The 21,448-nt window shown below is 42.7% G+C and overlaps 2 protein-coding genes across 2 annotated transcripts in view; both read right to left on the bottom strand.

Moving 5' to 3' along the window:
- Positions 1-2,042: 2,042 nt before the first annotated feature.
- LOC110090300 (keratin, type II cytoskeletal 75) lies at positions 2,043-20,020 on the bottom strand. Its single transcript, XM_020813926.3, has 9 exons — positions 14,759-20,020; positions 11,686-11,900; positions 11,289-11,349; positions 10,377-10,472; positions 8,927-9,091; positions 7,277-7,402; positions 6,183-6,403; positions 3,845-3,879; positions 2,043-2,304 (listed from the first exon to the last, which is right to left on the bottom strand). The coding sequence occupies exons 1-9, from the start codon at positions 15,404-15,406 to the stop codon at positions 2,108-2,110; spliced, it is 1,764 nt and encodes a 587-aa protein (XP_020669585.3). The 5' UTR covers positions 15,407-20,020; the 3' UTR covers positions 2,043-2,107.
- The window catches only part of LOC110090297 (keratin, type II cytoskeletal cochleal), a 21,760-nt gene continuing 19,051 nt past the window's right edge, over positions 18,740-21,448 (bottom strand). Inside the window, exon 9 of the mRNA XM_020813920.3 lies at positions 18,740-21,439. Within this exon, the coding sequence (XP_020669579.3) occupies positions 21,057-21,439 (383 nt within the window). The 3' untranslated portion in view covers positions 18,740-21,056. The remainder of the gene's footprint in view (positions 21,440-21,448) is intronic.

The raw sequence follows: 21,448 nt of genomic DNA, 5'->3' as shown, positions 1-21,448 counted from the left end.
GGCTCCTCAAGCCCATGTTGTCCACAGCAGCTGTCCCCTGATTCAACTTCTTTTTACAACCAGAGATGAGATGGGTTGAACTTGGCTCTTTCTGCTTGTAGGGCAAATACTCTACCCCCACCCCACCCAAGCTACAGTCCTGTCCCTGTGTAGGCAGGGGTTGCAGCCAGGTGCAGAGCACAGGGCCCTCCGTGCCTCAGTCTACAGTATCTGGGATGGGGACTTGAGTGACAGGACGTGCTGTCAAGTTGGATACAAGTTGCACTGGTGACTCAACTAGGGTTTTTTCCCCCAATGACTTAGACTCAACTCACAACTCAGAACCCGCTCATTCCTCCCTTTTTTCTGGGGGGGGGAACCTTGTTTTTAATAGGGACTTGGGGCTTAGTACCAAAGACTTGAACTCAAATTTGGGACTTGGACCCAAAGACTTGCCAACTGTACAGGGATACAGAATGTTGTCCGTTGATGTTCGAACTGTGGTTTCCCAGCTAAGCTAAGAAGAGAAACGTATAAACTGATTGAAAACAAGGACACCAGTGTAAAAAAAAAAGAACATATTCCCCACCCCCACCCCCAAATATTTGCTATATTTGCCAAAACAATTATGGCTGAGACAGGGGTGTCCTCCCTATTCCTTTCCTCACTACAGAACTTTGTCCCAAGTTCCTTGAACTGTTCTGAGGGGAAGGACAAGCACCTTCCTTGTAGCTCTGTATACACCTGACATGTGTTTGGGCACCATGCTTGGACAGTTAAGATTTCAGGGCCAAAATTTGAGATGGGAGGGGGATGGGTAGGTCCCAGTGATGTCTCAGGCAAGGTCACGTGTGTGTGTAACTGCTTCTAGAACAGGCAATTACAGAAAAGGGCACGAAGAGCATCAGGATCGGAATCTTGACACAAAATAGGGGTGGGGCATCTTTTTTGGCAGCTTGATTGATGGCAAGAGATAGCCGGCACAGACGACATTTGGGGGCTTCCCAGGTTCTATGCCCATCCTGACTCATATGGGAGGCTGCCCAGGACCAATCAGGGAGTTTTTATCCAGGCCTTCCAATGCTTTTGCCAAGTCTTGTGCAATAAGAAAGCCCTCAAGTTGTGATGCTGGCATGCTTCTTCCTATTTTTCTCCAAATGACACAATGAACCCAAGCCCATGTCCCTACTAGCTCTCACCCAGCCCCTCCTCCTTACACCTGGAAGCTGGTGAGGCCATTGCCTTGGATAAAGATGCTCTGGCAGAGAGGGCAAAGCCTGCCAGTCACCACCTATAGCTAGAGCCACTTGCCACGAGGACCTGAAAGGACTTTGTGACTGAATGGAGGTAGCTTTGGAAAAGGAGAAGAAAGTACATACACACACGCATGCCACAGAGGGAGAAGAAGGTCCTGATGCTACACAATGTATCTCTAGTGTGGTTGCTTTGGGGGAGGTTATTTTTAAAAATACCTGGCTCTGTACAGCCTTGGTAGCAGCTGACTATGCGATAGGACACTGTGTTCAACTGCTGGGTCACAAGCCGTTGTGTCATCGTGACAGCATGGAATAAGGGGAAACTGCATTATCTACAGTCCAGTCTGTCAGAGACCTATTGGTTAAACTGCCACCCCTTCTTCCAGGGGAACCTCTGGGAATTTGAATTTCTGTGGGAGGCAGTCTAATGGGTTTCTTGGCATCCTGCTTTGCTATAGTACAGTTCACAAGGTTTGCAAAATGGTGATCAAGAGACATGACCATTCAAGTGGCGTAAATACTGCATTATTGGTTATACCTTGAGCCTCCGCACTAGAATTGTTGTCACTGTGTTCCACAAAGAACTCCTAAATCCAAATCCTTGCTCAAAGAATACCATTTCTCTAAAGCCAAGGCAGGCAACTATGCCCACCCAGATACATTTTGGCCTACAGTTCCCTTCAGACCTAGCCTGCATAGCCAATGATGAGTGCTGATGGGTGTTGCAGTCTAAAAACATCTGGAGAGTCACAGCTGCCCATGTCTGGTCCTAAGACAATGACAAACAGAATTGCTGCACACTAAGGGCAAGTTTCTCCACAACAAAGGTTTAGTGCTGACAAGCGTCTTCACGGAGGACAGAGAACAATGGCTCATCTGATGGTGGTCCTTTTGCTTGTAGAGGTTGTTGATGATATAATTCTCAGGCCAGGATAGCCTCCTCCACCTCCAGAACTATACCCTATGGCGCCTCTGCTGCTGCCCGAAGTCGAACCTCCTCCTCCAGTACTAAGCCCTCCTCCGCGGCTCAGTCCGTTCCCACCGACCGTGCCATTGTTGCTCACCACCGCTGCCAAGAAAGAAGGAAGGAAGGAAGGAAGGAAGGAAGGAAGGAAGGAAGGAAGGAAGGAAGGAAGGAAGGAAGGAAGGAAGGAAGGAAGGAAGGAAGGAAGGAAGGAAGGAAGGAAGGAAGGAAGGAAGGAAGGAAAGAAGGAAGGAAGGAAGGAAGGAAAGAGAGAGAGACAGAGAGAGAGGGTTGTAATTCTTCTTCATTGGTACAGTACTTTGATTTCAGAGAGAATCACAAGTGGGCTATTGCTTCTGTGAAGTTTTGTGGTAGAGGATAAAAACTGCAGTAAGAATGACTCTTGTTTTCAATTCCAGACAGCCCCACCCTTTTCATCATTTATTTGTTTGTTTGCTTGTTTCTTCAGTTTATATGCCACCCCATAGCAGAAGCACTCTCTGCGCGGTTCACAATACAGAAGGACTGTAGTACCACAGGGGATAAATTCCCTCCCCCCTCCCCCCAGTAGACTTTTAAAAATGTCAGAAATCACAAATGCTGTACATAGCATTGTCTCTGGCTCCTCCACTGCCTAGTTCTGGTAAATACATCGTGGGAATACAGAGAAATGAAATATATATTTCTGCAGGGTTTTATTTCATATTTTCAGGCAGTAGGTAAATGAATCCACAGAGGCTGGTCCAATGGATAGGAGTGCTACTGTATAGGCAGACTAAATCACACTAAAAGGTATTTTCCAATTCTATTTCCCTTCTACATATACTGCACAATTGCCAAAGACCAACTGTCAGATTTTTAAGGTTGATATTTAAGCCCGTTGAAATACACTGATTTTATTTTCCCCTGCTTTTCCCTCTTCTTCTTCTTCTTCTTTCTCATTTTGTTCATAGTTTTTAACTGATTTTATTCTTTTCTGGATTCTGCCTCGAGAAAAATCTGCACTCTGAGAGGTGGCCTGTACATCTGCTAAAGAAGCAGTCAAATAGACACCTAGCAAAATTGCTCCAGACCCCTTTTCCCAAAAGTATTCAGCTCTCCCCGCCCCGGGTGTGATTGTTATGAGTTGCTCTTTTAGGTTTATGTGGTTTTTGTAATGCTCTCTTCCTTGTAAGCCTCACTTGAAAGATGTTTATCCTGGAAGGCTGGGTATAATTAAATGGAAAAAAAAATAAGTAAACTGGACATACATATCACTTATTTATTCACCTGACTATATGAAGTTAGCCTATGCTCCTCTGTCTTTGAAGTGATAAAAGGTAACAGAAACAGAAGTGTTTATTTGTGATTTCTGAGTTTTAATGACTTGTTCCTACCCAAACATCACAACCTGCATCTGCATTCATTAGACGAGGGCTGGGGAACATGTCCAGCTTTGTCCAGGATAGCCGAGAGAGAAGAATGATGGGAGCTATAGTCTGGTAACATCTGGAGGTCTACATGTTCCTCAGTCCTGTTCTAAATAAACCAGCAGTTCAGTATCTGTTTTCTAGTTCTTATAGGAATTAAATATTCTGTATTTCTTTAGAACATGGAGGCTTTAGAAACATTCTAATACTAAGTATACACAGAAAATCTTACTTACAGATGTTCACAGCGCCACCACATTCTCCTAACATCCTGTTGGAAAAATGAAAGAATAACCCAAGTTAGTCCATGGTCACACTAGTGAAATGTCCCCCTTTAGTTGTATGACTTTTAATTGTGTTCCTGTCATGTTTTGGGGTCCTGTGGTATTTATGTGCATCCCAATGTGTTTTTGGGTTACCGAGTCCTTTCCTTCCAATTCACTAAGTGCCTAGATCTTATTTTTGACACCATTTGACAGAAGCTAACTGAAGTATCGACACAAACACCGCAAATATTTTTTTAAAAAAACTAAAAACATTTTTAAAGGACATGAGCAGTGACAGTAGTTCACAAAAGTTGTGTTAAGTCCATTCACACGTACAACACAACTTAATAAAAGATCTGCAACAAAAAGTAGAAGCCTCTAGCTGAACAAGAAATGATCCACAATGAGCACACTTGCCAGGTTAATGATTCACTAATGGCCATGTATCATGTGACTGCAAATTTATGATATGAACTCAGTGGGGGATAGGAAGGCACTGGCCTTAATAACCACAAAATCCTCCTTTTCCTCCTTTCCTAGGTACCTTGTGAACTGTACACAGTGGTGCCTCGCTTAATGATTGCCTCGTTAAACAACAAAACCGCTTGACGATGAAGTTTTGTGATCACTTTTGCGATCGCAAAACAATGTTCCTATGGGGAAAATTTGCTTAATAATGATCGCTTCCCTGCTTCGGGAACCAATTTTTCGCTAAATGATGATTTAGAAACAGCTGATTGGTGGTTCTAAAATGGTCGTCCGCTGTGCAAAATGACTCCCCGCTGTGTTTTCAGGATGGATTCCCCGCTTTACAGGCAGCGAAAATGGCCACCCCTATCGAGGATCGCTGGATGGTGAGTTTCAGCCCATCGGAACACATTGAACCGGGTTCAATGCATTTCAATGGGCTTTTTTGTTTTGCAAGATGAAGTTTTCGTAAGACAGCAATTTTTGCGGAACGAATTAACATCGTCTTGCGAGGCACTGCTGTAATTGCATTATGTCCCCTTTCAGTGCAGTTTTATGCATGTCTACCTCCCTCCTTTCCATGGAATTAGATATAGGGTGGTAGCCTGAAGTTCTAACCCAACATTCCATAGGAGCCTCGTGGCACAGTGGTTAAAACGCTGTACTGCAGCTAAAAACTGTGCTCACGACCTGGGATTCAAATCCCAGGTAGCTGGCTCAAGGTTGACTCAGCCTTCCATCCTTCCAAGGTCGGTAAAATGAGTACCCAGCTTGCTGGGGGGGGGGCAATGTGTAGCCTGTATAATTAAAAATTGTAAACTGCCCGGAGAGTGCTTGTAGCGCTATGGGGCGGTATATAAGTCCAATAAATAAATAAATAAATAAATAAATTATTGCAAATTTCAGATATCACAGATTTATGCCATCTGTGAGAATTACTAGACTTGATTTCTTTGTTTACACTCAATACAGTCCCTGACTAATTTCAACAACAGATATGGGAAGGTGGATTAAAAGTTCTGCAAAAGGCTGGGTTTAATTTCCCATACATTTCAATAGGAATATGAAACCTGATCGGCTTCCTCTTTGGGCCTCAGACTTGAAAGTAGAGACGGAGGAAAAGAACTCAGCCCTTTTTTGATCATCCTTGACTGATTTAAAGCTTAAGGACTACAACAACTCCTGCTTTGTTGCTTGGATTATTAACAAGCAGAAACTGAATGGGTTGTTTGTATCTCTCTGAGAAGTCAGACTATCCTTTTCTGCTTGCCCTGGGTGTGTTTTACTTCACAAAGGGAAAAGAGGCCCAGGGTACACTACTTGTTCAAACCACTAGGGGGAAAGGACCTGATCACTGCTCACTGTCTCAGTCTTATGACAGAAGCAAACATCCTGTGTGTTCAACCATGTCAGTGGCATTAAAGTAGGGTTGCCTCTATTTCTCTTGCATAATACATGTGTCTGACACAATCTCGTCTATGAGGTTTCTCTTGAATTTAGTCAGTGCAGTTGACTACGATTTTGGTGGTGGTGGTGGGATTACAGTCATTATTTGCTTCAAAAACTGGAAGGAAGATTAGCAGTCATTGCTGCCCCTCACATGCTGCTGCCTGAAGTGATTGCCTCACTGTGCCGAATGGTAGGGCCAGCATTGCTGTCACTTCACTCCTCAGTTCCACATAAGGCAGTAAGGCTCTAATCCCTTCACACATGAAAAGATCGTTCTAGAATCATGATGATTTTTTGTTTAAAGTCTATATGGAGAAGGACCATCAACAGGTAAGCATAATGGATAGTTCAGTTTAACAACTGAGGAATCCCTGGGCTCCATGACACCCACCTGCATTCCTCCCCTTCCAAGAGTGTCCTGTAGGTGGCAATCTCAATATCAAGAGTTAGCTTAACGTTCAGCAGCTCCTGGTAATCCCACAAAAGACGGGCCAGCTCCTCCTTAGCTTTTTGCAGGGCAATTTCCAGTTCCGCCAGTTTCTCCCTCGCATCCTTGAGGGCTATCTCGCCCCGTTCTTCTGCCTCAGCAATGCCTGACTGAAGAAGGCCACACTGCCATGAAAACAAACAAACAAAAACAGGAATCAGCTCAGATTTCACATGGCCAGAGAATTATGACAGTGAGAGATGCCACGGGAGAAAGTGCCACCTGTGTTTTAAGAGCGTCCTTATATTTGCAAACGTATTATGGGTTTTTTAACATTTTCAGATTGTGGATATGCGAATCAGCAGATACTGATCCCGCAGATAAAGGGATCCTACTGTACTGGCCATTTGGAAGATTTGTAAGCCAAACATCTCCAAGGCCCACAGTGTTCCACTCCTGATGTAGACCTTCTAATGAAGAAAGAACAAATTAAAATACCTAGTAGAACACTAAATATTTAAAAGATATCCATAGCAAATTGATTTAGCCCCGAGCACCCACCCACAGACACACTGACACACACATATCTGTTCAGCACTTCTAGTAATTCTACAGGTAATGGCATGGTTTGATGTGCCATAGTTTGCTATAATGTTTTTTTTTTTTTTGCTTTGTATTTTATTTTTGCCATATTGTACGCTTATTTCATTCCTCCTACACAGTTTCTCTTGCTCATCCCTGGCTGGAACATTTTAAGAAAGTTGCTGAAATAATGGAGGTCTTGTGCTTTTCATGATAAAGAGCTGCCAGCAGCTAGTAAAAAATGTGAAATGAGAATATGAACATTGGTATTCAAAAGCTCCAGAACAAACCCAGGGCTATTTGGACAGCTATTATTGTGAATTAAATTTTGTTTTTAAAAGGTTAAAAATCAGTGTATTGGAAACAATAACATTTGTTTCCTGCCTTTTCTCTTCACAGCGAAGGGACTGCATAGCGAGAACCCCGCATTCATAACACATTGAAGAAATCCCGCTCATATAAGCAGCACAGCATACCTGCTTCTTAACATTTTCAATTTCCGCTCTCAGTCTGTGGATCAGTCGGTTGAGCTCAGAAATCTCCACTTTGGAGCTTTTCAGGACATCATCATGCTTCCCAGCTGTGAGCTGAAGTTCCTGAAACTAATTTTGTTAACAGATGGAATTAATCACTGCCAGTCTTTATTTAGGCTGTGTCTCTGGTCGAATCCAGCTAGCTGAAGGAAACCTTCTGACCACCCAATAACAGGAGGTGAAAGGCATTTGGTGGGAGGCGCCAGTGGTCCCAAAATCAAGAGGTGGCTTCCTTTCTGGCCATAGTAGAGGTGTGCCATTCTGTTAGTTTGTGTGCGCACGTGCGTATGTGCGCGTGCATGTGTGTGCATGTGCATGCGTGTGTGTGTGTTCTTGTTGTTGTTGTTGATTTCAAATCCCAAAACTCTTCAAGAACTCCCCAGATGGAATGCAGGGTTCTTGTCCACAGGCACGCACCTACATTTCACTCACCTGGAACAAGGCCTGTCTTCCAGGCTGTCCTGGGCCTTTTTCTTGGACAAAACAGGAACTGCACCCCATGCTTCCCAGGTGGCCTAGTCTTTTGTTGGCGGCACAGTCTCACTGCCCATTAGGCTCGATATAGAGCATCCCCAAAGAACTGAACCACCCACAAAGACTGAGCCCCACCCCAAGATACATGGGGAGAGGCAGTTTCCTTTGGTACAGGTAGTGGGCCCAAGATAGCCTGAAACAGAACAGGCTCTGTTTCAAGTGTGGGCAATGTAGGTGTGTGTCTGTGGTCAGGAGCTCTCTGAATTCTGCCTGGGGAATTCTGGGAGTTGGTATCAAAAAAAAAAAAAAAGCTGTTGCCTTTCAAAATACTGACAATACTAGCCTGAAAGAACCAATGGGGCAACATCCAATGTTAATCCTATTTAAACCGGATCTGTTTGAATGAGACTTTTAGTCACAACTAACCCAAGTCCCACTGCTTTCAATGGCTTTTAGGATTAATACTGGATTTACTCTACAGTCTAATCTGGCATAAGGAAGCTCCCTCAATTCTGTGACTATCAAACAATCCAACCATCAGCCTTTCTCACAACATGCCCAAGCCAACGTAGACGTCACTGTTTCAGTAATGTATACCTGCTAAAAATTCCAGCTCATTCTAGGACTACTCAATTTGGAACTTTGTCCTGCCAGGTGATACCAAAAATGAGTCAGAGACAACGCATATGGGATGTGTTCAGCTTCCTCTCCTGCCATGCATGAAGGGTCCAGGACTCACTGCACGACAGGAGCTCTATAGACCTGAATATTGGTATATGCCGTCAGCTTCTTATTAAGCCATACTCTCTTTGTGAGTCTAGAGAACATGGTAGCTGTTTTGCCAATACGTATGATGGTACTAAAACGTATGATGTTTTGAATTAGTCCTCTTGATGAGGAACTATGAAACTTCAAAAGTGCATTCATATTTTAATTGCTGCAATGATTTTAGCAAATTAGAACCATTTAGAAATTTGCCCCATTCTCGTTTTGAATCTTTCAAATTTCAAAACCAAAAACCCAAAATACTGTCATATGTTTAGTTTTTTGTTGTTGATTGGTTGGTTTTGTCTGTCTGTCTGTCTGTTTGTTTTGGAGCATCCCTGGAATGAAACAGACCTTGCTTTGGTACATGGCATCAGCTTCAGCTCGGCTCCTGGTCACCATGTCTTCATACTGAGCTTTCACTTCAGCAATAATCACATCCACATCCAGATCCCGATTGTTGTCCATTGAAAGGACAATACTGGTGTCGCTTAGCTGTCCTTGCATTTGTGCCAGTTCCTGAAAGTCACACACACCAAAAAAAAAATGATCAAAGGACATCCTTTGTTGCATGTCAGTTTGTGTAACAAATGGGAGGAGGCAGCTGAATTCATTTATTTGTAGTCCATTACCTGCAGGGTAGCTGGGCCAGTCTGTTGCAGCAAAAGAAGACCGATGAAGACCTACATGAGGTCGAAAGCTAGCTTAATTTGGTAATTTTTAGTGCTCTAGTAACTTTCTCTTGGATTGTGTACAAGATCCACACAACCTTTTTCGTCTTCTTTACAAGACCTGCATGGCACCTTGAAGACTAATGGTTTCTATGTGATGTAAGCTTTCATGGGTTGTAGATGCTTCTGATGAAGTGAACTACAGGCAGTGAAAAAGTTGGCTAAATAAAATCTGCCAGTCTTTAAAATGTCACATGACGTATTTTTTCTAGTCTGTGCCACAGGTATCCCTATACTCATTAATTCCATTCATTCTTTCTCAGTTCGTATGAATTAGTAATTTTTACTCCCACACCCAAACACATGCAAAAATTTGAACTGAAATGTAAATGAGGGCATTTTTTTCTATGAATGGATTTCTAAAAACATTTCCTCTCAACATAAATATTTTGGGGTGTGCAGAAGCCCCCCAAACATGCTTCACAAGTGTATTTGGTGTGGACACAGGAGAGGGTGTTCTCTGTGGTTGCTCCTAGACTCTGGAACTCCTTCCCACAGGAGGCCAGGCTAGCCCCATCTTTGCTGTCCTTCCACAAGCAGGGAAAGACCTTTCTCTTCAGGCAAGCTTTCTCTTACTGACTAGCTGAGAGGGGTTTTTGAATGGGTTGTTGTATCTTGTTGCTTTTAACTATATTTTTAGTATTGATTTTATTTATTAATTTTAATATAATGTTTTAAAATATTTGTAAACTTATTGTGTTTAGTTCTTAAATATAGTATTTTAATAATGTAAGCTGCCGTATGTTCTTTTTAAATAAAAAGGTGGGGTAAAAATATTTTAAATACTGTAAATGTTTAACTCCTCGCAAAACTGCTGGCTATGCCAGTGATTTAGGTCTCCGGCTGTGGAGCCAGAGGTTGGGGGTTCGATTCTCCCCTGTGCCTCCTTGACAGGGGACCACAGCATCCTCTAAGATCCCTGACCATTGGCCATGTTGGCTGGTAATGATGGAGTCCAGTTGCATCTGGAAGGCTTTAAGTTCTCCACTCCTGGTTTAGAATCTTGTGAATGGTTCTTAAGAAGCTAGTTGAGAATTTCAGGGGGTGTTTAGAGGACCAGGGTAAATCCTTACCGCTTCAAACAGGGCTCTCATGAAACTGACTTCCTCAGTCAGAGAAGCTACCCTCGCATCCTCCTCCACCTTATTTATGTAGGCTGTATCGACATCCTGAGGAGAAAACAAACCAGACATGCAATGGAAATGTTTCATAAAGTCATAATAGGCTATAGTAGTGTTTCTACAGCTGAAATTCTATTGCTTAACACACTAAGTCATAACTAGCATAGGCCTGTTGAATAAGTGGAGATTTATTGAGTCAACTGTGCCATACGTTCTACTGAATCCAATGGGCCTACCCTAATTACAACTTACTGTGATAAAGTAGCCCCCAAAGCTTATGTGGCAAATAAAGTTTCTTTGTTTTTAAGGTGCTGCAGGACTCCTTGCTGATTTTGCTTATGAATCTGTTGGAATGTGCATTTCCAGTGCCTGAAGAGCAAAACATTCAACAACTTAAAAAATGCTAATCAGTCATGGTCTTTTTATTATGCACATAGTTCATTTTGACTTAGTAAATTAAGCAGGATACTGGTGACTGAAACTGATATCCACTGAGATGGACATAGATTTTTCTCTCTCATATGTTTAGACGCACACACACACACATTTTAATAATTTGCAACATCTTTGACATAGTCTGTATCTGAGACATTGTTTGGAATTTGAATTGTGGGTCACTCACAGCTTAGCTTGCAGTGCTGCTAACTGCCACCGGCATTGCTCAGGTGAAGGCCTTCTACTCCTGCTCACCACCAGCAGGTGAGCTGACTAGGAGTACCTCTTTGAAAGGCCCTTTGTAAGGAGCCTGTCCAAACCTGGAACTGACCCTATACTGAGAGAACTACCTGTCTCTAGACTCCCACATTCCTCATGTCTGAGCCTACACAGATACCCTTTTTATTTGAAGTGCATTTCAACACTTGCCTTTTTAAGCAGCACAAATTCATTCTCAGCAGTTGTGCGCTTGTTGATTTCCTCTTCGTACCTTTGGGGAATGAAACATGGAGCAGTGATTACAACGGGCGCATGCACAGGCTATGTGCTGTCAATTTCTTTGAAGAATAAAACTGCCAGGACTTGAGACATCGAAGAAACTCTACCCGCTATATAAATAGTTTTCCAGTCCCCAGGCAGATAAGAACATCTAATACAGTAATAGTGTTGGAAGTAATGCACTAGTTATATGCCCTTTAATCCAGACTGTATTTTTAAGAATGCACCATTACACCTTGCTAAAATGAAACCTAATTCCCTCATTGAAAAGGGAAATGGATTTCTAGGCTTGAAGAACTAAGCCTTGCCATTTTAGGTCCATGTGTACCTTTGCTTAAAATCTTCCACCAGCTCCTGCATGTTCTTCAGTTCTGAACCCAGCCTCCCTCTTTCACTTGTTAGGGAATCTAGGTGCTTCCTCAGGCTGTTGACGTAGGCCTCAAAGAGAAGTCCCATGCTGTTTTTCGCGTGGGAGGCTGGTTGCTGCTGCAAAAGGTTCCATTTTGTCTCCAGGATTTTATTCTGTTGCTCCAGGAACCGAACCTGGGAATAGAAGTGAAATAAAATGAAATAAATATTAGGGCCATGTACGGTAAATCTGTCCGTCAATTTCTTAATTTCTCAGCAAAACTCCCATTTTGTTTCCACTTCTGGATTGGGTTGGAAGATTCTTCAAAATTCATCAAGATGTGCTATACACAGTTATTCAACATGTGCCCATGTTTACATGCGTTTTTCTAACATATGCATTTAAACATTGTTTGCCATTGACTAAAGTATGGTTTCTTTGCACTTTTTGTACATATTGTTAGTTGAGTACATTTAAAATGTATGCCTGGTTTTGCACACACATAGGCACACACAGAGGCCCCATATTTCTTTCTGAGACTCAGTTAAAATTATGATTGAGTTTCTCTGCAAGCACCCATTAGAGCACTGGAGAGCAACTTCAAGAGCTCAGGACTAATACTTAAGACAAGTGGCGGATAGTCACCACTGGAAATCTGAGCAAAGGAAATGACCTTTCTCATTACTGTTTTTGCATTTGTATTTCTGACATTTTGAAGTCTGAAAATGTTAATTCCAGAATTGTCAAGTTTCAGGTTTCAAACCAGATTTTCAGGCAATGCATGTTTTCTATGTTTCTGCTATATATACAATAACACTTTGTCTTATTCTGTGAATATGGATCTTTACGTAGCCAGAAATAGCACCATCATGCACATGAGGAAGCAATAAGCAGCCTGGAGAATACCTTGTACAGAAATGTTTACAGAAATAACCCACAATGTCAGGCATTAAAAATAGTCACCATGGGTAGACAAGAGCACTCTACCCCTGCCCCTCTACATTTCTGATTTCATCACTTTCCTGTAAGTGGGTGGCAATGAGTCTCTGGAGCAAAGATCCTCTGCTGTCCATGGACACTCTCCAAGTGACTTGAGTCTCTGATATTTTAGGATCGGGAATTGTGTGGAGAGCCCCTGTGGGTAGCATAGCTCTCCCTTTTCAGACTTGTCACCCTTGAAATGTCGGAAGGTGGCAAATTGGAAACGAAGGTGGTAGGACTAACATTTTCCCCTCTACCCATCGGCAGACATATGTATTCACAAATGTACACAGACACAAAGACACTAAACCCTGGAGTGGGTGAGCACATCTTGAAAAGTTATTTTTAGAAGAATGTATACAATCAGAGCTTTGAAATGTTATTTTTTCCACCCTAGTATGCAACAGGAGAGGGAACGACAGAGGATGAGATGGTTGGACGGTGTCATCGAAGCCAGCAGCATGAATTTCACCCAACTCCAGAAGGCAGTGGAAGACAGGAGGGCCTGGCGTGCTCTGGTCCATGGGGTCACGAAGAGTTGGACATGACTTAACGACTAAACAACAACAAAAGTATGCAGAGGTCAGTGTAACCTGAAACCTATAGACCTACCAGTTGTTCATTCAAGCTGCCATCTTCATCTTGAGATTGAGTTGAGAAGCAGACCTCTTGACCACAATGCAAGGCCTCGATTTCAGGCTTTTCTGCTTTTCCATCGGCTTTTTAACTTGTCATACTATCTATCCTAAAAAGAGACCTGGGAAATGTGAGAGGTCTCACCTTTGTGCTGTATCTTTGGCTGGCCTGACCCAATGTATGATCCAAGCACAGGGCAGAATCTTGTTGCTAAGTGACAGCTGCATAAAGGAAATCACAGAAGTGCTGATGGCAAAAATTGCTGATCCTTAACAAGATACTGGTTGCATTCCTGTACTCACATCCCATTCTGCAATTGGGCATATGTACAGGAACTCAACAGGCACCGTGTTAATGAATGGCGAATTGGTCTCAAGACTTAACAAAATTTCCTTTCCATACGCAAAAATCTTCAGTAGGATTGAGGCCATTGATTTTTTTTAAAAAAACAGCAAATCATGTGCCACTTGGCTATCATTTCTTCCTAAGAGAGCAGAGTTCCTCCCTTGTGCGGAAGCTGCAACTTTCATGTTCAATATGGGGATATCAGGTATTCTCCAGCACTTCAGTATGGGATGATAATGGATATTGGACTTAGTACACACAACCCCTATATCTCTTTTATGCTATCATGTGGCCCTGTTTGGTCATAATAACTGAATAGGAGTAAGTTCAGCACAGATACATCACCACATTGTCGCTGGCCCATGCAGTACTCTCTCAGGGCCACCTAGAGGAGAGTGTGCCCAGAATAACTTGCCACTAGGAAATTTCTTACAGAATTAAAGACTACTTCAACAAGATTACATTTCCTTAACTTGAGTCCCCTCATGAAAACAATCTTCATTAAAAGATTCCCAACCTAACCTGAAGAGGAATGAGGATTCTCTCATCCACCTGCTGTCATTTTAAATTGCAGATTAAGAGTCACTGGAACAGTTCACATATGTGACCATTTCTTTTTATTTCACCCTGCCTATAAGCAAAGACAATATGAGAGATCTGAACCACCTGCAACATATACAGATTACCAACTGTACCAAAGAAAGAAGAAGAAGAAGAAGAAGAAGAAGAAGAAGAAGAAGAAGAAGAAGAAGAAGAAGAAGAAGAAGAAGAAGAAGAAGAAGAAGAAGAAGAAGAAGAAGAAGAAGAAGAAGAAGAAGAAGAAGAAGAAGAAGAAGAAGAAGAAGAAGAATCTCTTCTGGGACTAGCTAAACATGGAATAGTGATTTGTGCCCTCCTGGGGTTGGGGGTTGGAATGGAGATCCAGAAACATGGCTAATACCAAATATATACATTTATATTTGAAAACACATAAAACACAATTCATGACACCTCAGCTGATAGTACTGTTAATAATTTCTTTCTGGGCAAGTGAATAGCTATTATTAATCTAATAATGAAAATAACTACTTAGAAGAGTTCAAAACCCCACCTTGTCAATAAAGCAGGCAAATTTGTTATTGAGATTCTTGATCTGTTCTCTCTCTTCTTTACGCACTCTCTCAATTTCTGGATCAATTTCCAGGTTGAGCGGGGCCAGGAGGGTCTGGTTAATGATCACTTCCTGGATACCACCCGGGGGGTAGGAAGGCACGCCAGGGCCATATCTTCCATTGCCAAAGTTGCCATTGGCCCACACACCTCCAGCAAATCCTCCAAAATACAGCCCGGCACTGCCACCAAATACACCTCCACGTCGGGCACTTCCTGGAACCACACTCTGGGAAATTCTTTTCGTCCCCCCAAGATTGTAGAGGCTTCGGCTGCGAAAGCCACCGCTTCCACTTCCTCCTCCTGCTGGGCTCCTTCGACTTGGCGTGGACACATTGCTCCGGCCCCCTCCATAAACAACAGCAGAGCGAGCACTAAAGCCCCTCCCTCCGCCAAAAGCTTTTGCATTTAGCTGTCGACTCATTGTAGTGTGGTGAGATGTTGCCCACCGGGAGAGAGACAGAGGATCTAACACCCACATGGGGAGCTCTTCATTTATATGGCTTTCACAAACTAGACTGGGTTGGACGAAGGAAACGAAAGACATTCCAACTATGCATTGGGCTTGGTTAGTGCGGCACCAGCCCATCCTTTATGGAACCCACGAAATTATGTGTTCGCACCTCATAAGTCCAACATAGGGGGAGAATGACTTTCGTTGGGATTAATGTAACAATTGTTCCTACCTAGCCCCCTGCAAATATTTTAACATCAAGAATCTACCCTATATAATTAGCAGACTCGCATTTATCTCCAGAAACTTGTATTTCATCATAGTTGTCAGTCATGACTGACACAGGTATTAAACTGTCTGCTATATACGGTCGGCAAAGCTTTGAATGTTCCTTCTCATTTCTGTTTTATTTTGGTTTATTTTTATTGTTTTCTGCAGTCAGGTAGATCTGTCCAAGTCTGACAGCTGCTTTATGGCACTGATAGACAAATCGTGATATACTTTGTCCTCTTCTTTCTCCCTTAGACAGCAAAAAAATTGTGGATTTTCCAAGGGCGGAGACAGATACCTATTGATCACTTGTAATTAGAGCGCCAGTCACATTACTGTCAGAGAGATATGACAGTCTTTCGTGGTTCAGAAACCAGATGTGAAAGGAGAAAGGTGCTTCTGACAGATGAAGACTAAAGTTCTCAGGCTGGTGAGAGATTCTTTTGTTGTGCCAATCCACGATCAGCCTTTGAGGATTTTCTTCTTCTATGTATAACACCTAGAAGAAAACCAACAGGAAAGCCTCTGAAACATGGCTTTGGAGGAGAGCTTTACAGAAAGATGACCAAGTGAGTTGCAGAGCAAATGAAGCCTGCGTTTTCCCTAGAGGCAAAAATGACTACATTACTTTGGGCACAGCATGAGAAGATGAGATCCACTGGGAAAAGGGCAATAGTCGTGGGGAATGATGACCACAAGAGGAAAAGAAGGAAACTAAATCAGAGGTGGGCTGACATGATAAAAGAAGCAAGAACCCTCGACAAAAGGAAGCTTTGGGGGGTCACTGATTCATAGCATTATCTTAAATCGGAACTGAGTCTGTGGCCCATAACAGCAACCTCTACAACGTCTGCCTGAAACAATTGTTTTTAAATTTGTTTTACAGTTCTAATCACTGACCATACACCAGGATTAATATCTTGATGGCTACACACAGAGTAAAAAGGAAATTGTGTGAACATCCCCCTTGTTCCAGCAGGCGTTTTTCTCATATGCTTATTTTTTCTATGGTTGTAAGATCGGTCACACAACTGGTCACACAAGGGGGAGCCTACCATAGCTATAGGGGTGGGGTGGGGGCAGGATTTAGATGTATACAATTTCCCCTCCGCTCCATGTTTAGGCAATAGAATACTGGTCTATGTTTTTACACCAACACAATAAAGCAATTTTCAGGGGTTTAAGCGTTCAGGAAGTAAATAAATAAAGTGCATAAATCTTTATGCCCATAGAACCCTTTCATGCAGTTTCTAAACATGTGGCAATAAGTGGGGTGCCAGTCACTTGCCTGTTGTTTATCAGCTGTATTATCATTGTCGATATCCTTATACTGTCATTTGAGATTGGGGGCTTCAGCTGTCACAGCCCCCCCAAGACCTTCATGTGTAAGGATGAAGGAATGGAGGGTGTCTGTTTCCCCATATGAAGTGTGTCTTTGCAGTGTCCTATAGGAGAAGATTTTCAGAATCAATGAAGCACATAGTGCCTCCACCTGCATCCGACTGAGCACATGTAGGCATGGCCCTCAGCCCAGAGGAGCATTAACCTTTATTGCAAGGAATGTTAAAGAATGCCACTCCCATGTGAGCGCACATATTTTCTCTCTCTTTCTTCCTCCCTTGCTAATTTTAGTCCCTCGTTTTTACTCACTTGTGTGTCATCTATAATAACCTGCAAGCAAGGCAGTGAAAAACATTCCCATTAACATGCAATGAGGAAAAGGTAGACATAAATATTGGCTTCAGACAGATATAGACTCATTATTTAAAGCTGGCTTACCTGTCTTTTCATCTAAAGGAGAATACAGATCCCATGGCTGAGATCCTGTTGCGCCACCTGTGCTTGCACATGGATGATGACGTCAATGCCAGGAAGGAGTTTTCTGTAATTAGCATCTTCTCCCTTCCATCTGGCAGTCCCCATGACTTCTGTGCAATGAAAGGGATTAACATGTCAGTCAGAGAAGCTGCAGGGTAGAAGAAGTGTCTAATTACCCCCCCCAAAAAAATACCGGGATTATCCAAGGTTGGAAATCACTGCAAAGGGGACGGAATTTGCTGGGCTTGGGGGAAACAGCTACCTTGCTGTGGAATTTCTTAAGCGGAGGAGTCTGCTTTGTGTATTGTTTTTGTTTCATTGTGTTTTATCGAAGGCTGTCTTGTCATCTCCAAAAGGAAGAGCCCAATCTTCCTAACATAAAAATGTGACTCAGGTGGGGTTGAAGTGAGTTTCTGGTACTGCATGAGCTCTTCTGTCAAGCATTAATTGTCTTCCACAGAGAAAGGCTGATTTTCTAATACTCATCTTCCTCATCATCTTGGCCCTCTGGTGGGCCTCAGTTGTGATCTGGTGAACTTCGGTATAGCTTTGCACTACCACTTAAGATGGTGAAGCATGTTGCTGGTGCCCAGGTAGTTCAAGCCCTTTCTTCCGTGTATAGGGTGCCTGAAGTGTGTGCAAATGGCTGCTCTAGGAACTAGCTCAGGGGTTGCTATGCCATGCTGTTTCTTTTGGACAGATAACTATGATGTCCTGACTTGCTTCTCTAGGGTCACAGCTGAACCTATAGTATATTACATGGATGATAACAAAGAGGCATCCATTGGGCTCATCTTGCAGTCCCTGACCTATGCCATAGGATGGTCCAGCACCACTTTTCACACTTTTCTGATGTGTTTTTAAAGTGTTTTAAATATTTCATCAGTGATCTTTTAAATATTATTACAGTGCTGCCTCGATTTATGAACGTCCCTACTTACAAACATTTCGACTCACGAACAGCTCCATTCACAAAATTTTGCTTTGACTTGCGAACGGAGCTTTGACTTACAAACAAAAAAAACTGCAGGGAAGGTGGGGAAAGTGTGAAATTTGAACTTTCTGTTAACCGTTGGCCAGCAAAGAGGCTATTTGTCTGCTATCTCACTCACCCTAGCAGTTAGAGAGTGTGGATACTGACAGAGACTTCAGACTGCCTACTGCCTGGTACTGCCTTGTACTGTACTGTACAGACTGCGTTTTGTTTTGGTTTTTTTGCTTTTTTATTTTTGAATGTGTTACTTGCTTTTTTAAAACAGAGAGACTGCCTATTCTGGGTGAGTACACTGTATTTACTGTACAGGGGTTTTACAGGTTGAGTTTGGGCTAGGTTGGGGGGTTATGTTCCTGTGCTCTGATGGGTCTTGCAGATCCTTTCTCTTTTTGTGCTAAGTCTGTTTGCTGGAATAATGGTTGCTGGATTCTGTGGGTCCTAGGGTTTGTGTACTGTGGCATTTTAGTCTTTTGGATTTAAAATCAGAAAACATTTTGCAAAGGTCTGTGCTAGCTGCTGGGCTCTAAAATGGAGTTTAGACTCAAGTCTCTCCCCCCCCCAATTGTCTTTTCTCTCTCTCTGTCTTCTTTCTTTTAAAAGCACAAATCTTTGTCTGAGGGATCTGTCTGCCCCAGTGATGACCTTCTTTCTTTCCTCTTTTCCCCATTGTTCCCTGCCTCCTTTCTTGCCCTTTTTTTAAACCTAAGTTCATCTTAGGTTAAAAAAATTTCGCCCCTTAGTGGTAGAGGACAGATTAACTGGCTTTGCACTAGTTTTATGGGAACGAATACTTTGACTTAAGAATGGTGCCTCGACATAAGAACAAAAAAGAGCCAGATTAATCAGTTTTCAATGCATTCCTATGGGAAATGCTGATTCGACTTACGAACGTTTCAACTTAGGAACACCATTCCGATATGAAATAAGTTTGTAAGCCGAAGCACCACTTTGCTTAATTGCCTTTTAGTATAATAACTTTTTGGGCTTGTTGTTGCATGTTTTTTCACCATTTTATAAGCCATTTTAGGTTTCGTCTTATGAAAAAGGCAGGATATAAATGACATATGTAAACAAATAAATCAATACCAGAGAACATAGTAGATCATAAATTCCTTGCAATTCCAAGTAAACATGCATAGTATTTCATGAGGATTTCAAAAGTTTTTGGAAGTTAGTTTGACAAAACAGTGTGTATCAGTATTCCCCCCCCCCCCATTTTTTAAATCTTCCAAATAATTGCTGCTCATCCCATATAATCCTCCCAGGCATTGTTATCAGCTGCTATGCTGAGAGAGTTAAAAAGGGAACTAGGAACTGTGGCTGCTTGGTAGTGGCCTTTTCACTTTGGAATGGTCTCCCATTGGAGATTTGACAGGTCCCCTCCCTCCAGACTTTTAAGAAGCTGGTAAAAACTAGACTGTTCAAAGAAGCCTTTAAAGGTGTCCTTTCATTTCAGTAGGTTGGATCCATGGCTTAGTGTTTGTTTTAGGGGATACACACCATCTCTTAGTTGCTAGTTTGGGTTTGTTGAACCTTATATTTTGGTTTGTGTTTTGATATTGGCTTTGAGGGATGAGGGTGGTTATGATGAGTTTATTCTTTGTATAACTGCCCAGAGGAGTGGATTCTCACTAAGTGGGGAGGTATAAAAGTGAAATAATGAATGAATGAATGAATGAATGAATGAATGAAGGAAGGAAGGAAGGAAGGAAGGAAGGAAGGAAGGAAGGAAGGAAGGAAGGAAGGAAGGAAGGAAGGAAGGAAGGAAGGAAGGAAGGAAGGAAGGAAGGAAGGAAGGAAGGAAGGAAGGAAGGAAGGAAGGAAGGAATAACCTCATGTAACAAGAACTGTACGCATAAAATAAGAAATCAACACCACATCTGACTTTCACTGCAATTTATTGAAAATGGTCACCTCCCAAGGAAATGAGAATCAAACCATGAAAATAAAGATAGGTGCATTGTGATCCACAAAACTGGCACAAGAGTGGATGTTTTTCACAGTATTATTTCTATGATGACATGGCTTTCTAAATGATGTAGATAAGATTAATGGTCCTTCTACCGTACCATGTTAGTAGTATGATGGTAGTTTTTTTAAATGGCTTTAATTAAGAAAGATGTTCTGCTTGTCTATATAATTCTAGCCAGGCAGGAATGATGTTAACTCAGCCATATAGGTTTGGACCTCTTCAGCATAAGCATAGACAAATACGGTGAAAACTAGTGATGTTTTCTATGAATCAGGGAACAACACCTAAAGAGAACACTCCATTAGAAGCAGAAGCCTCAAGAAAGAGAAGGAAAGGTCATTTTTCATACATATTGCCATGTGGCAGCCACCAGAAGAGCCAAAAAATATACAGCAGACTGAAAGGAACACAGCCCATATTTATGATCTACTGATCTCCCCTTCCCATTTCAGACAACTCTCAGCTAAATGATATTATAACACGCAATACCATCAACACGTTCATGATCATTCTCTACTGGTCTGTTCCACCATTTGCTATTTAAGCCATAAATGAAAGATGTCCATCTTGTTGCGGATTTTCTTTGGGGAGCAGAATAGATAAGAGATCGTTTGCTTTAAAGGGCACAGTCTGTTCTTTTCTAGATTACCAGGATGGGCCTGAAGGTTTCGTGCTGTTCTCACTAGACGCTGAAAGGTGTTTCTTGCCTTTAGGAGACCTTTTAGGGACACTTAATTCCTCCCGCCTTTGATGGACGAGCTGGATGTGGTGGTTCTCCTGATGATTGTGCTGGAGCTGCCGCCAGAACCGTATCCACCTCCTCCATAGCACGAGCCTCCTGAGCCTCCTCCAGAGATAACTCCTCCATAGCCGCCACCAAGGCCACCACTGCCAAGGCCACCAAGGCCCCCGCCGATTCCACTGCCACCACCCAGGCCGCCGCCGATTCCGCTGCCAAGGCCACCGCCGATTCCGCTGCCAAGGCCACCGCCCATTCCACCACCACCAATGCCGATGCCTCCACCGCCGATTCCACCGCCGATTCCACCCATTCCTCCACCCATGCCTCCGCCGATGCCGCCGATTCCACCATAACCACCACTGCTTCTCACAGCTGCAAAAA

Source organism: Pogona vitticeps, chromosome 2 (assembly GCF_051106095.1).
Source record: "Pogona vitticeps strain Pit_001003342236 chromosome 2, PviZW2.1, whole genome shotgun sequence".
In the NCBI taxonomy this organism is placed as follows: domain Eukaryota; kingdom Metazoa; phylum Chordata; class Lepidosauria; order Squamata; family Agamidae; genus Pogona; species Pogona vitticeps.
Note: the sequence above shows the minus strand (reverse complement) of the source record. Positions and strands in the feature narration are given on the sequence as shown.

Excerpts from the sequence above, each read along its gene's own strand:
- LOC110090300 (XM_020813926.3), bottom strand. The coding sequence starts at position 15,406 with ATGGGCTGGTGCCGCACTAACCAAGCCCAATGCATAGTTGGAATGTCT. Across the intron at positions 11,350-11,685 it reads GTGGAAGATTTTAAGCAAAG|GTACGAAGAGGAAATCAACA; the intron begins GTACACATGGAC and ends CATTCCCCAAAG. Across the intron at positions 9,092-10,376 it reads TGAGAGCCCTGTTTGAAGCG|GAACTGGCACAAATGCAAGG; the intron begins GTAAGGATTTAC and ends TGTGACTTTCAG.